Genomic DNA, 15,491 nt, shown 5'->3' with positions numbered 1-15,491 from the left:
TCCATTCCGACTTTGTACGAGATGAAGCTCATACGGCTGATGTCGGATCCTTTTTTGACTAGCGGCACAACCTTAATCGGATCTTCACACTGTACACAACCTTTGACCAGCTTCTCGATTGATTCAGATTTCACGCTAGGATGAATACGAGAAAGGTACAGCCAAAACAGCTCGGTGGGTTCAGGGACAGTAAGGACCTCGGTAAAGGCATTGTCGCCTGTTACTGCTTTAGAACCACCAACAAGGTTTGCTAGTGAGCGAGCCTTCATCGCGGCGCCGTTTTAATGGCGGTTGACGCATGAAATCGGAGTTTGTCGGAGTTGTCAATGCGATTCGTTTCGATAGCTGAGCGATCTGCTGTTCTTGTTTAGCCATTTCCTTCCTAAGCTTTTTTTTTATGACTTGTTGATAGTGAAAAGACTCGGCTTTGTCCACCGAGGATGATCTTGAATCAAGGAAAAAATGAGTTAGTTAATCTTAATCTATGTGATTCTTAATCTTCTATTCGTTGTTCCCTAGTTTGAAGTGATTAAGACTAGGGTTCTGATCAGGGGGGACGACAATTCAGGATTATCCCATTTTTACCCAAATCACTCCTAAAATTTTCAACGTGCACAAAATTTCAATCCATCCTATCTATTCTTTCTATTCCCAACTTATCCCTCACGCTAACTTGAAAGTACCCATTAAATGAGTATCTTGTACTCATTTTTAGAGCTGGTTCTAAAATGTCAAAAAATGAGTATTTTCGTAATATTGAAAAATGGGTACTTTTTCCCCTTTTTTAAAAACATGTTCTGGAATAAAAATGAGTAAAAAATATGCATTACTGATTCAGTGTGAAAGTGACGCCATTTAAAAAAAAAACGCAGAAGACAGCGCACCGCGGAACTGCAAATCGGTAGAATCTGACGATTGGAATTGTAATTTTTAAGTCCGAGATACTCTGCCGGTATGGAATCCCTAAAAGAACAGCTGAATCCGGAGGAATACGAGAAATTGGAAGGTAAGAATAGTTTTCATTTATTTTTTTTATTTTTTTTTTCTGCAATTCATCCGATATTTAACAGGATTATCTTGTCCTGTTTCCGGATGCACTGTGTTTGTTTCAGGTTATCTGGATGAGCTAAAAAACCATGTAAAAAATCATAAATTATACACGAGCAAAAAGAATCATGTTCCATTACGGTGCTCGTGTGGCTCGATACAGCTATCATTTAAAGCTTTGAGGGCCCACATCCTGTTGTGTCACCCCCAGAAAGCTGAACAAGATAAGGACCATTCGCCGGATTTTGAGCCGATGGAAGTAGAGCAAGTGCAGGAGGAGGATATGATGGAAGAGTTTCTCATAACAAATCCCTTCTATTACGGCAGCAAGCCGACAAAAGCAGAGCTTAGGGAACTTGCATCGGCAGCTGTCGCTAAATTGCGTTGCGATTTAGCCTTGACCGAAACCAAGATCAAATATTTCATGGATTTTTGCTATGAAATGTTGTCGAACTATCAACAGTTTTCAGTGGGAGTTGTTGCAGATTTTCTTGTCTCTAACGATATGCAGAGTGATAAGGGTGGTAAAACACTCATTAACGATTTGGAAGTAAACAATATTTTTGAAGATGTTATAAGTCCAGATATCAATCTTTCCTACCTGTCTGGTAAAATTGCACAAAGCGTTCCTAAGCCAATGGAAATCGAATTAGGAGTACAAAAAATTAATAAAAGAATACGATACCGCGCAGGGAAGGATCGACGACAGAAGTTACACTCAGTGACCAAGGTATCAACCGTCAAGGATCTGATGCACTACATACCGGTCAAGGACACCTTGGCTTTGATCTTCAGTAATGCTGAAGCAAGAGAGATGATACTGCAGGAAGAACGATGTGATGGAAGCATACGTGGTTTCAAGGATGGGACCCTTTTCACAACAACGGAATTTTGTAGAATCCATCCCTACGGACTTCGCTTGTCGATTCACATTGACGATGTGGAGTACTGCAATCCCTTGGGCTCACGCAGAGGGAAGCATAAGCTTACCATTATAACGTTTAAAATTCAAAACTTTGACTCAAAAATTAATTCAGGACTTGACAGAGTTTACGTTGCATTGATGGTTCCTTCAAAGTGTGTGAAAAAGTACGGATACGAAAAAATCCTTCAACCATTGTTGCAGGATTTGATGGCACTGCAGTCTGAAACCGGAGTTATAATTAAGAATGTTGGAAATGAAAATGTCACTCTTCGAGCCACTTTGGTGCATGTGCTTGGGGATACGGCCGCATTCCACGAATTGTTTGAATTGATGCCACCTCAGTCTTCAGTATTTTGCAGAGCTTGTTATATAACAAGGAGTTTTATGCATGCTGGACATTTCGGTGTACATTTTCCTTTGCGCACTCAGGAAAGTGTGAATAACGACCTGTTAGCATTAAAAAATGGCACAACAACTCCAGCTAGGTGTGGCATCATTAAAGCTCCTGTCTTGCATTGCTTGAAATACTTTCATTTCACGGAAAATCTAACCTTTGATCCAATGCACGATATACTAGAGGGAGTAGTTAGCATGGTTCTTAAGAAGACTTTGAATTGTTTTGTAAATATTAAGAAACTTATATCCGATAATGATTTGAATAATCGAATTCAAAATTTTGATTATGGGGTTGCAGAAGCGAAAGATAAGCCAAGTGGAAATTTTACTTCTAAAACGCTCAAAACAAAAGGAAATTCATTAAGTCAGTCTGCATCACAATGTTGGTTACTCCTGCGAGCGTTCAATTTCATTTTTTCAGATATTATTGATAACGATTTTGTTGAAATAGTTTCATACTTGCTGAAAATCACTTTTTACGCATTCTCCAATACTCTAACTAATGACATGATAAATGATTTAGAAATAACCATCAAACAGTTTTATCAAAGCTTCAAGTTGTGTTTTCCAGCTGTAAACCCTATAAACAAAATCCACCATTTGAGTCACTACCCTGCACTTATCAGACGAAGCGGCCCTATTGTAAACATGTCGTGCTTACAATTTGAAGGAAAGTATAAGGAATTAAAATCTCTAACTAAGACATGCTGTAATTTCCGGAACTTGACCTTCAGTCTTGCTAAAAGGATTAACTTGAAGCAAACTACATCTATTACCAATCATAACTATTGCGTCGATCAATTATCGGTTAAATCAGCTTCAGTAACTCAGAAAGCATCGCTCGAATGTGCACTTCTCCTATTTGATCTGCCCAACAATGTCGAGAGCATCAACTGTATGTCCATAAACGGTGTTACTATTCGAGCTGGGATTGTTGTAAAATACGAAACATGTAATGGGCAAAACTATGGCATACTAAACGCTATTATAAGAAAAAACAATAATTACATATGTATTATAAAAGTTTTGAAAGTACTTAAGCTGTGTAACTCTTTGCTTAGTTACAAAATAGAAATAACTAACCAAAGCATTCGAACTTCAGTTAACAACATTTTTACTAAGAAGTCTTACAGTTTGTGGCGTTTGCATAGTTCGAATGAGGATTATCAGTACATAAGCTTGAAGTATAATGATTGAGTAGTTTAAGAATGCATACGAAACAGACCCTGTAAATAATAGCTAGCAATGCAGAAAACCCAGCCCAAAACAGAAGGCATGCAAATAGAAGAAAAGAAATTAAATATATGTATGTATATATATAAATATGTAAACGTGATTTATTTCATTCAACATGATGTAATTGCAAGAAGTGTACGTACAACCAAGACCTAAAATGTTCGTGGTTAAATTTAAATAATTGTTAAAAACAATCTCCCACACTCTAAATAAGGGAAGTAAATTAGATACATACTAAGTTTTTGACAATCATTGACATAAGCTATAGGATATTGTCCACCTCCAAAATACTACGCCATGTAAGATCGTTCCTTATCCGTATCAGTGAACCATGAACAGCATCCGGAGATTTTTTTGTAGGTTCCCAATAGCAACTCCAATTATTTTCGATCGTACAGCTGGCAGTCTCCAATTGTCGCACGGTATTACGTAAATAGGAACTTCACAAAGATTCACTTGTTACGTGGTACTACCTCATAGACCTAAAACCATATGGGAAAGACTAATTCTGCATCCGGGTAGTTAATATTTTATCTTCACCTACCTGAAGTTCACTTAACATTACTAGCTGCTTTTATTCATTTCGGAAATCCAAAAATATCTGGTATTGCCTCTGTCGGATTCAGCTGCACGAAACATGCTCGAAGGAATTGAAGTGAAAATAACACGAGCGTGTACTCGCGTAATACGAATTGCCTGCGGTTTTAACATTGGCTGATCCCAAGATCGGTTCGATTATTGCTAGCAGCAGACATTCATCTAGATGATATTAGAACTATAGTAAATACTATCAAAATAAATTGTGAGCAAGAAATACTTACATAACCGAGATCCGCTGCATTAATTCAGCCGGTGGGTTTTTGTTTATTATGCATGCAATTTTTTGCACATACTTCTATAAGAGGTCAATGTACGCTGGCTTTGTTGATTTGATTTTGTATGGTATTTTGACATTGACCTTGTTTACAAAATTTATATGGAGGGAGATCATGATGCTGGCGATGCTGGTTCACTCGTGTGTTATCCCGTGCAGTGACAAAGCTGTCTAGAGTACTTTTCAATGAAGTCGTATGTAACGGGCAGACAAATTCATAAAAATATTTAATTTTCAATCGCAAAAATCTGTTAAAACAGAAACATGTATTTTGAGCCGTCTAGAGTTTTTTTTTATAAGCTCGTATGTAACGGTTTGACACATTCGCAAAAAAGAGTTATACACTAGATGTTCTGACGTTCATCGCAATACTTTTAACTGAAAGTCCGCTAACATCAACCATTTTCAGTTACCGGATACTTAAAGGAAATGTCCCATGCATGAATTCAGTAATAGGTCAAATTTTCATCATCAACCATATCCATTAGTACCGTCCCGATGACGCGTTCATCAAGATAAAATTGATAAATATGAGATCTTTAGCGAATGGCTCAATCTTAGGTCCACAGTTAGGGTACTGTCAAATTGGTGCATTTCAAAATGCCCTAAGAAACGTTTTTATAGTTTTTTTTTATAATTTATGAATGAAAGAGAAAATCAACAAAGGGAATTAGCTAACGTACTTTAGACTATTTGAAAAGCTGTGCCAGGCTGCAAGTCTGGTGCTTTAATGGAACAAACATACATGACGTAGCTTTTGAGGTGGGAGGTCTTCCACAAGTTGTAACTTTTGAGCCAGCTAAGTAAATGCTATGTGTAGTAAAATGCGCTACAATGGTGGGGGTGGGAGCAGTTATATTGATCAACCTAACCAGGTAAAATTGTTGTGTATGATCATGTTTTATGTTTGCTATTTTTTTTTAATAATGAACCCGCAATATAAAGCTCATTAACATTTTCATTTACTTTGTAGATCACAAATTTACCAACGATTCTTTGAAATACCTCACTGAAAGCGATCTTAAGGACATTGGAATCGTTGAGAAAGGACCTCTGCTATTGATCCTGAGCATAGTGCACAAACTCAAACAAGCGCAAGCAGACCCGGTTGAAGTTATTGAAACATGTTCACCCCAAGCCGGACCATCTCGTGGAGCACCAGGATTTGAATCAGAACCTACAACCGTAAGTATTTATTATCCGTATGCATTTCGGGTGAAAATTTAATGGAATTTATTTATAAACATCGTTTTAGATACGACAATCCCTGGATCGAAATGCCAAATTTAGAAGCATTCTGTATTCCAAGCTGGATGCCGGAATTGTACCCATCCATAAAGAACTGCTCTTCATGGTACGCATCCTTTGCGACAGCATGGTGTCGAAACTACTAAATGAGAAAATGTTAGTTATTTTTAACGACTTTGAAATCCCATCAACTTAAAGCATGAATGATTTTTTCATATTTTAGTTATCCTGCAACCAAAGAGAAGAAATCGTTGGCCAAAAAAAATATTGAAACGTTTCCTGTACTGACATCCACGAAGTTGACAGAAAGTTCACCAGAGTATGTAAGTACTTCCGATAGGTTTTCCTAAAACATATATGAGTGCCTGTAACGAAAGTGACGACACCTCACCCATTTGCCAGGTTTTGTACTCGATTATTATGTTATTATTATAATGACAGATAATCTATTCTCCACATTTGATGTGTCGTATCTCTCTTTATAGGTACTCCATAAAAAATAAGTATGGATAGGTTGTTGAAATTTTTTGAACCCTTTTCCCCTTTCAGTCGTACTTTTTCTGGAGGAATGCTGGCAAAGGACCGAATCACGAGCATTCAGGTTTGATCCATTCACATCTACGCAATGCTGCTTCAAAACATTTGAGATCGACAGACAGGAAATTTACACATAAGAAAAAAGCTGAGAAGGTTACAACCGTTTCAACCGTAATAATAGAGCTTGCTGAAGAATGTGCAAACAAGGATGGGGTATCCGCCAATTTTAAAGCTATCATGAGAGGCATGGAAGAAACACACTCCCTATACGTTATGATGTTGCAAAATAGAAGGTCGTTTTCAAGCATCCTACAAACATTTCCACACTTCAGGTCATTTCACGGAGTATTGGCAAGTTTTATATTATGATTGTTATTTGACAATTTTATTCTATTTTAGTATTTAACAGATTCAAAAAACTTACGAGCGCATCACACCCAACTACGACAAAAATAGCATCCTGGCTAAGATTTTTTCGAGAGGGTTAATGGTTGAACAAGGCATATTTTCAGGAATTCAGGATGGTAAGCACATATTGTTTTTTGACAATTATGGATCCACCGACAGACTACGATGTTGTTGACAAAATCTACAATTTTACAGAAATTAGCACACATGCCTTGTAGATGTCTCACCTACGCTGCCCATAAAAGCATAACTGTCCCATATGAATAGGAAATCAAGCAAAGATGGGACAATTATGCGAGCATCGGTAGTGTAGGTCTTATGCAAAATATGATTGCAATGTTTTAAATATCTTTTTATTTGCACCTCTGCATTAGATAATCTTCGAGGATGCCTTCGGATTATGCAAGCTCTGAGCCGACGAGGTTTTAAACAACAAGAAAGAGAGCATGATAAGGATCTAACGATCGAACACAAGATTGCTTCAGATTTGGTCTGTTTTGTACTGGTAATTTCAATGCATTTCTTTAAAAAAAAAATCAATCTATTTTTTAAACTATTTTTGCCCTTCTAGGATACAGAATCTTCCCTGGCTGAGCAACTTGCAAGATACGTTGCTTGTAATGTTGAGCAAGGTGCATCTGTAGCACCACACATCATCTTTCAAGGCGATGAGTATTTCATTTACATTCTGGGAGAACTCATACACTGCGGAGACAGCTCAGCACAAGTGCTTGATGTTTTTTTTAAATGCTTTTCAGTATTCAATGTGTCGGTTTCACCACAATTACAAAAAATTAAAGATTTCGTTGACATTGTTAGCTTCAAAACTATGAAACATAGCACAAGACAATCGGTTAACCGATTGACTGCTATGTTTCTGGAATCTTTTAAAGCTGACAATGCAAACTGAATTTTATTTTGTTGATTTGATTTTTATTATTAACTAAATAAACAATGTTTTATCATCCTAATAAATAAATTGATATGTTTGATGATTTTAAGATAAGCTTTGTTTGATTATTTTAAGTTGAACTTTGGCGTATTTATTATTGATGGTAACGAGCCCTATAGAGATTTTTGTCTCAAAAAATGGGTACTTTTTATCCACTACCGAAAAACATGACGAGTAAAAAATACCCATTTTATGAAGTACTCGTCAAATACTCATTAAAGAGTATAGTTCGTTTTACTCATTTCATGAGTTAAGCCACTTTTCTTCGAAATGTGTACTTTCTTACTCATTAATGGGTACTTTGAGGTTAGCGTGCTTCTCCATGCACACAAATCATCAAGCAAGCCGTGCAGTTTTCAGGTCGATCGCGAAGCACTGTCAGTTTTCAACGATCTCCATCAGTCCGCATCGTGCTCTCTTGCCGTGCGGATCTATTTGCTTTTTGCTGAAGGAAGTGTTACTACTACCTAAAGCTACAACAAATTTTAACAGCACTTTTCAGTGCTCAACCTGTAAAAATTTTCTACCTTGTTCAACTCTTATTCCTCTTCGATCCTTGTTTGGACCCTACCCGAGGTAATCCTTCTTGGATATCGATTTGGAAAATTCCTCTTCGATCCTTCAGATTCTTATAGTAATCTGCTTGGAAGTCGATTTGGATAAAAATTTACTGCCGCCATGGCGCCTAAACGCAAAAGAAAGGGGCAAACTCTTGACCCCCCTTCTGATGAAATTAATTTGAGTAATCAATTTGATTTGCTCACGGATGATGAGAATGATCCATCATCCAAGAAAAATTCTAGTAAACTTTCCCGGCTTAATGCCAAGAAGGAAAAGATTCCCCCTATTGTGATAACCACTACCGATTTCCATGCTCTTCGCATGGAACTTTTGAATTTCGTGAAAGTTAAGTTTTCACTACAAATTGGACGTCGGGGTGAATGCCGTGTATTGGCTGAAACCTTGGACGGATTTAAATGTCTTCTCAAGTATCTTACTGAGAAGAAGCACAAATTTTTTACTTACGACACCAAAACTGAACGTGTGTTCAAGGTTGTCATGAAAGGACTGCCCAGTGGTGAATCCCTGGATCAGATCAAAGATGAACTGGCAAAATTACTTGGAGTTGTGCCACTCCAAGTAATCAAAATGAAAATGAAATCCCGTCCTGGCGATTCGCGCAACGGGATTTCTAATGATTTTTATTTAGTTCACTTCAAGTCTAGTGAACTAAACAACCTTAAGGCCTTAGAAAAAGCTAGCCTTATGCTCCATGTCCGAGTGAAGTGGGAACACTTCAGGAAGACTGGAGGAAATTTCCAAAACCTCACCCAGTGCCGTAAGTGCCAGGGATGGGGTCACGGAACTAAAAATTGCTACATGCCAGCTAAATGCATGAATTGTGGTGATTCCTCTCACGCAAAGGACGACTGTCCTGTGAAGGAAGATCCTAAGAAATTTAAATGTTCAAATTGTGGTGAAAACCACAAATCCAATTTTTGGGAATGTAAGACTCGCAAAGCGATCCTACAATCTCGTTCTAACCGTCAGGTAGGAAACGCTCCACGTTTCCGACCAGGTACAAATTCCTCTGCTGTTAACAACGGTCAGCGAGGAACAAATTCTACATTCGTACCCGTAGGTACAAATATCTCCCCTGCTTCAAATGTTTCATCTGTACCTACTCCCCTCGCTGCTAACAATGTTCAGCGAGTTAATGGAGCTACCTATGCTGCTATTGCAGCGGGTAGAAATCAAAATACTAACCAACGTTCTAATGGAAATTTTGACAATTTTGACTTAGGAAGCATTACTGCCCCCAAAATGGAATTTTTACAGAATTCATTAATTGACATGATTTCTGATATGCTTAAATCTAACTCCATGTTTGATGCTATTCAAACTGGAGTAAAATTTGCAAATAATATTGTCATGACTTTAAAATTCAGTAATGGATTTTAAAGCATTAAATATTGTAAATTGGAATGCTCGATCTCTTAAAGATAATGAAGACGAGCTATTTAACTTTTTAAGAGTTCATAACGTGCATATTGCCGTTATAACTGAAACGTTCCTTAAACCTGCCCATAAGGTTAAGAAGGACGCAAACTACTTGATTTATAGAAATGATCGTCTTGATGGACCCTGTGGTGGCGTTGCCATCATTATTCATAGACGAATCAAACATAAAATTCTTTCTTCATTTGAAACCAAAGTTTTTGAAACTTTGGGGGTTTCTGTTGAAACAAAATTTGGACAACTTACGTTTATAGCTGCCTATTTGCCATTCCAATGCGTAGGCCAGCAAAAGAATTTTCTCAAGGGTGACCTCCAGAAACTTACCCGTCATAGGTCTAAATTCTTCATTATTGGTGATTTTAATGCAAAACACCGCTCATGGAATAATGCTCAAAGCAATTCCAATGGTAATATTCTGTTTGATGATTGTTCTGCAGGTTATTACACTATTCAATATCCAAACAGCCCAACATGCTTTTCTTCTGCAAGAAATCCCTCCACTATTGATTTGGTCTTAACTGATTCATGTCAACTTTGTAGCCAATTGGTTACCCATGCTGACTTCGGTTCTGATCACCTTCCAGTAACTTTTGAAATATCCCAAGAAATAATTTTTAATCCCAACAGCTCTACTTTCAATTACCATAGAGCTGATTGGGAGCAGTATCGAACATTTATGGAATATAACTTCGATCCAAACATTCCTTTGCAAACCAAAGATGAAATTAATTATGCTCTTGAATCTCTGACTACTTCTATAGTTGAAGCAAGAGCTGCCTCAGTACCAAAATGCGAGGTTAAATTCGATTCAATTATAATAGACGATGATCTTCAGCTCTTGATCCGTCTTAAAAATGTCCGTAGGAGACAATATCAAAGAACACGCGATCCTGCCATGAAAGTTATCTGGCGGGATTTGCAAAAACAAATTAAAAAGCGATTCTCTGCCCTGAGGAACAAAACTTTTGAAAATAATATTTCTAAATTAGACCCGAGTTCCAAACCCTTTTGGAAACTCACAAAAATTTTGAAAAAACCTCAAAAGCCTATTCCAGCGCTTAAAGAAGGTGGTAAAATTTTGATCACAAATTTGGAAAAAGCTCAGAAACTTGCTAAGCAATTCGAGAGTTCCCATAATTTCAGTTTGGGTCTTACTAGTCCTATTGAGAATCAGGTTGCTCGGGATTTTCTGAATATTTTCTCTCGGGAAAATATTTTTGATGATTCCTGGGGGACTGATTTGGACGAAGTAAGGTCTATAACTAAAAATTTTCAAAATATGAAAGCTCCAGGTGATGATGGAATTTTCTATATCCTCATCAAAAAACTCCCAGAGAGTACCTTGTCTTTCTTGGTAAAATTATTTAACAGATGTTTCCATTTGGCATACTTTCCTGATAAATGGAAAAATGCAAAAGTTGTTCCAATTTTGAAGCCGGATAAAAATCCAGCTGAAGCTTCTAGCTACCGTCCAATAAGTTTGCTTTCTTCAATAAGTAAACTTTTTGAAAAGATAATTTTAAATAGAATGATGCTTCACATCAATACGAACTCAATTTTTGCAGATGAGCAGTTTGGATTTCGCCATGGGCATTCAACTACTCATCAACTCTTGAGAGTTACCAATTTAATTCGTTCAAACAAATCTGAAGGCCACTCAACTGGAGTTGCTCTTCTAGACATAGAAAAAGCATTCGACAGTGTTTGGCATGAAGGTTTGATTGCTAAATTGAAAAAGTTTAATTTTCCACTTTATATTATGAAATTAGTTCAAAATTATTTAACTGACAGAACTCTTCAAGTAAATTATCAAAATTCAAAATCTAATCGACTACCTGTTAGGGCAGGAGTTCCTCAGGGTAGCATTCTTGGGCCTATATTGTATAACATTTTCACTTCGGACCTCCCTGATTTGCCTCAGGGTTGCCACAAATCTTTGTTCGCTGATGACACAGGCATTTCCGCTAAAGGAAGAAGTCTTCGTGTTATTTGCAGCAGACTTCAGAAAAGTTTAGATATTTTCTCTTCTTATTTACAAAAATGGAAGATTTCTCCCAACGCTTCCAAAACTCAACTTATAATATTTCCACATAAGCCCAGGGCTTCCTTTTTGAAACCTAGTAGTAGTCACATAGTCACTATGAACGGAGTTCCAATTTCCTGGTCAAACCAAGTGAAATATCTTGGATTAATACTTGACCATAAATTAACTTTTAAAGATCACATTGAGAGCATTCAAGCCAAATGTAACAAATATATAAAATGTTTGTATCCTCTTATTAACAGGAAATCCAAACTTTGCCTGACGAATAAACTTCTAATATTTAAACAAGTTTTTAGACCGGCCATGCTTTACGCTGTGCCAATATGGTCTAGTTGTTGCACTACCAGGAAAAAAGCACTTCAAAGGATTCAGAACAAAATTCTGAAGATGATTTTGAAGTTGCCTCCCTGGTACAGTACTACCGAAGTACATAGAATTTCGAATGTTGAGACTTTAGCACAAATGTCCAACAAAATAATTAATAATTTCCGGCAAAAATCGTTACAATCCTCAATTGCAACGATTAATTCCCTTTATACTTAGATAAGATTTAGTTTTAGTTATTTAGTTTTAAGCTATCAATTGTTATACTGACATGCAGGTTTAAAAAACCTGTTTAAAATACTGAATTGCCAAGACAGGAACAATGTAAAAACACTTAGATATATATCATAACAATTAAGGCTGGTAAGTTACTGTAGTAACTGGAGCACCTAGGTTAAAAATGAAATGTAATTTATTTTGAATTTGGAACAAATAAAGAGTTAAAAAAAAAAAAAAAAAAAAACGATCTCCATAATAAAAATGGTGTTAACAAAATTTGATATGCGTTGAGTCGTTCAAGGTGGCGATTGTTCTGGCGAAGCTGGTGGAAATGAATTAGGGAATGAATAGTACGATGGTAACCACCACGTATATCTATGCTGAAGGCCAAGGATGAAGTGATTTCTCGATTGGATTCCCGGGGGAGCTTAAATTAAAATAGATGACGGACCACTCGTCTATAATTGGTTGCGGGCGCAAATACATCAAGCGCGTCATAGAGGAGACAAAAAAAATGACAAATGAGAACATCTGAAATAAGAAGCAGTCAAAATCGTTAAACCACAGACAATCAGACATAACACATTGAATACTTCTATCTGTAAAACATCGTCGCTAAAACATTACCGCCATCTGTTGAGTGCACTGTGGTGGGTAGTACGATGGACAGATGGCGGTAGTGTGTAAACGTCAAACACAAGGGAATTGGCTATGCGCGCCACAGGTGGCAGTATTACCAACTGAGATACTTTTAAATTGACCGTTAAATGCTTGTTCGATGAACAACTTGTGAGTGTTATGTCTGTTTGTCTGTGGTTAAACTGTTTATTTTTTAATCTGAATTTGAAAGAATTAATGAAACACACTCGATTCAGTCCAATGGAAATGAAAAGAATCATAAATTTGAAACTGAACCCCAAATTTCCAAACGTTGAATGTGAAAATTCACAGATTTTGAATGGTGCCAGTATTGCACGAATCCGACGATATATCTCGCTCTCTCATTTGTGGAGAGTCGATCGAATATTATTGGGCAGGTGTGGGATGAGCAGAATGACCAGTGAACCGGGAAATCGGGAAAAAGCTGGGAATTTAAATGACAAATCGGGGAAAAAATTACTTCATCTATTTTTCAGAAAAAAAGATTTTGGGGCTTTGAAAAGTTTTAAGATTCTTGGACCAGACTTAACTTTTTTGGAATTTTGAGTAGATTTTAGAATGAATGTCAGGGATAACAAGTCATTTCAGATGATATTAAAGGTAGTTTTAGAAAGAGATTTTAGACTTTCACTCCAAGTCACTTTTGTGAGTTCAAATTCAGGGTAGAATTTTGAAATATAAATCTGTGGAGAATTGCAAATCGGTTGTGAAGATCGCAGTATCGTGACCGGACCGAGGTTTCCAGCCTCGGTAACGGCTACACGAATCCGCGATTCTGCTATTCCTGCAGCTGCTGCCGCTTCTGCTGGCTTTCACAAATTTCGTTTGCGTGTTTAGAATTAAAGGTTTTTAGAGTTTCGTCGTGGAATCGATACATTCTATTAGTAGAGGGCTTTTGTAGTCCAGCTATCACCATCCAAACATTATTTTTCACTGCGCATTGACTAAAATGGCTACTTCGATGTTTTTCTTTCGTACTGTTTTATTTCAGTTGCACGCATCCCCATGACAATTTAAATCACCCTCGCATCCAATGCAATCCCATTAGGAATCCCATATATTTTTTTTATCCTTACTCTATTCTCGTCAAGACAACAAACTGAAAAAACTCTCTTCAATTACATTATTTTTACAGGCAAGCATGGTAAAATAGAATTAATCTGAATGAGTGTCGTTCCCCCTGATTGGCTCAGATTTTGGCAGTTCATTTGGCTCAAAATATTCCCTTCGCCCATCTCTCCCTCTGAGTATTTCTACTGGAAAGTTATCGATTAACCCTGCTATCCGAGCGTGGTTACTTCTGACATTATTCTGACAGACAAGAAGTTAAAGTTTGACAACTCTAGGTAGAGCTGGAATTAGGGCGTAACAGCTTTAGTAAACAATGACTTCTCTCGATGATTTCTCGGAAATCATGCCTCTCCCTGGCAAATCGACATCACCATCGAGTAGAGGAAGACTTCTCCTACCCGATGGATATGTTGGTTTGTGTAGGCGTGCCTTGAATTCCGAGAAATCAACAAGAGAAGTCATTGTTTACAAAGGCTGTTACGCCCTAACTCCAGCTCTACCTAAAGCTGTGGCTGAGTTCTTCTCGAAAACCGGTCGATCGACAGCACAGGGATTTTCGAAAATATAAAATAACTTTCGAAATGTCACTTTTAACCATGAGTTAAATTTAACTCGACAAATGGTTCACAGCCTATGTTGATTTTCATTGGCATAGCAAAAATGTGATTTCGACAGTGAGCATGCATAGGGGCGTAAACGCGATGATCGATTCTCTTTGTCAATTTTCTCTTTTGTTAATAAATCGCTATAATTAATGTTTCTCGATGCGTTTGCTGTTGCTTTTGATAGCCAATACAACCTGTTACAACTCTGAATTGAACAAATTCTAGAAAATTGTTTCGCTTAGCTGTAGCAATGCGAAGAGAAAATCGATGAAGAGAATCGATCATCGCTTATACGCCCTCTTGCATGGACACCAACAATGTCATATATAAAGACTTCTGTACACGAAAAAAGTGCTCACCCTTTTTAATTGTATCCAAAAAATATCAAATGAAGTATAAATGAAGTATTTCGTGAAGCTACAATGAATGCAATAACTAGTTAATGTTTGTAACTATTTTTATATCTAATAAGATTAGAAAAATCATTATTATAATTAAAGTTACAAGGGTTCAAAAAAGATAGTGTCCACCTTTATCGTGTACAAAAGTCTGTATATCTGCAGATGGCCATGGCATCGTTGATGGTCACTGTCGATTTTTTAATGAGGATCTCAATACACTCTAAAAAATCTTCACGTATCTGATCTGTATTTATAAAATCTCAAATGTTACGTGACGTTAGTAACTTTGATCTGCATTTCACGTCATGTCCACTGAAAATGTTGGTGAAATTAACCGTATATTCACGTAAACAGATTTAGTGTATTTGAGTTTGTGTGTTTGGGACTTCGATATTTCTGTGAAACGAGATTTACGTGATTTTCAGGTACGCAAAAAAATCAATATGGCGTCACCGAGCGTGGTGGAAGAACTCCTCAAAGATTCAAAATTCCTCAGCGCTTGTTGCAAATGTTGGACGGTAGTTA

General features: G+C 37.1%; 1 protein-coding gene across 1 annotated transcript; it reads left to right on the top strand.

Moving 5' to 3' along the window:
* The first annotated feature begins 954 nt into the window (after positions 1–954).
* On the top strand, positions 955–7,588 carry LOC135704095 (uncharacterized). The gene is made up of 8 exons (XM_065225522.1): positions 955–1,006; positions 5,452–5,663; positions 5,734–5,882; positions 5,950–6,049; positions 6,276–6,614; positions 6,673–6,787; positions 7,046–7,176; positions 7,243–7,588. The coding sequence occupies exons 1-8, from the start codon at positions 955–957 to the stop codon at positions 7,579–7,581; spliced, it is 1,437 nt and encodes a 478-aa protein (XP_065081594.1). The 3' UTR covers positions 7,582–7,588.
* The last annotated feature ends 7,903 nt before the right edge of the window (positions 7,589–15,491 follow it).

This window comes from Ochlerotatus camptorhynchus, unplaced genomic scaffold, assembly GCF_037179485.1.
Source record: "Ochlerotatus camptorhynchus isolate MF236.1 unplaced genomic scaffold, CSIRO-AGI_Acam_v1.1 ptg000230l, whole genome shotgun sequence".
In the NCBI taxonomy this organism is placed as follows: Eukaryota; Metazoa; Arthropoda; class Insecta; order Diptera; family Culicidae; genus Ochlerotatus; species Ochlerotatus camptorhynchus.
Note: the sequence above shows the minus strand (reverse complement) of the source record. Positions and strands in the feature narration are given on the sequence as shown.

Coding starts and splice junctions, on each gene's coding strand:
- LOC135704095 (XM_065225522.1), top strand. CDS start 955: ATGGAATCCCTAAAAGAACAGCTGAATCCGGAGGAATACGAGAAATTG. Junction 5,664..5,733: donor TTGAATCAGAACCTACAACC/GTAAGTATTTAT, acceptor ACATCGTTTTAG/ATACGACAATCCCTGGATCG. Junction 6,788..7,045: donor ATTTTCAGGAATTCAGGATG/GTAAGCACATAT, acceptor CCTCTGCATTAG/ATAATCTTCGAGGATGCCTT.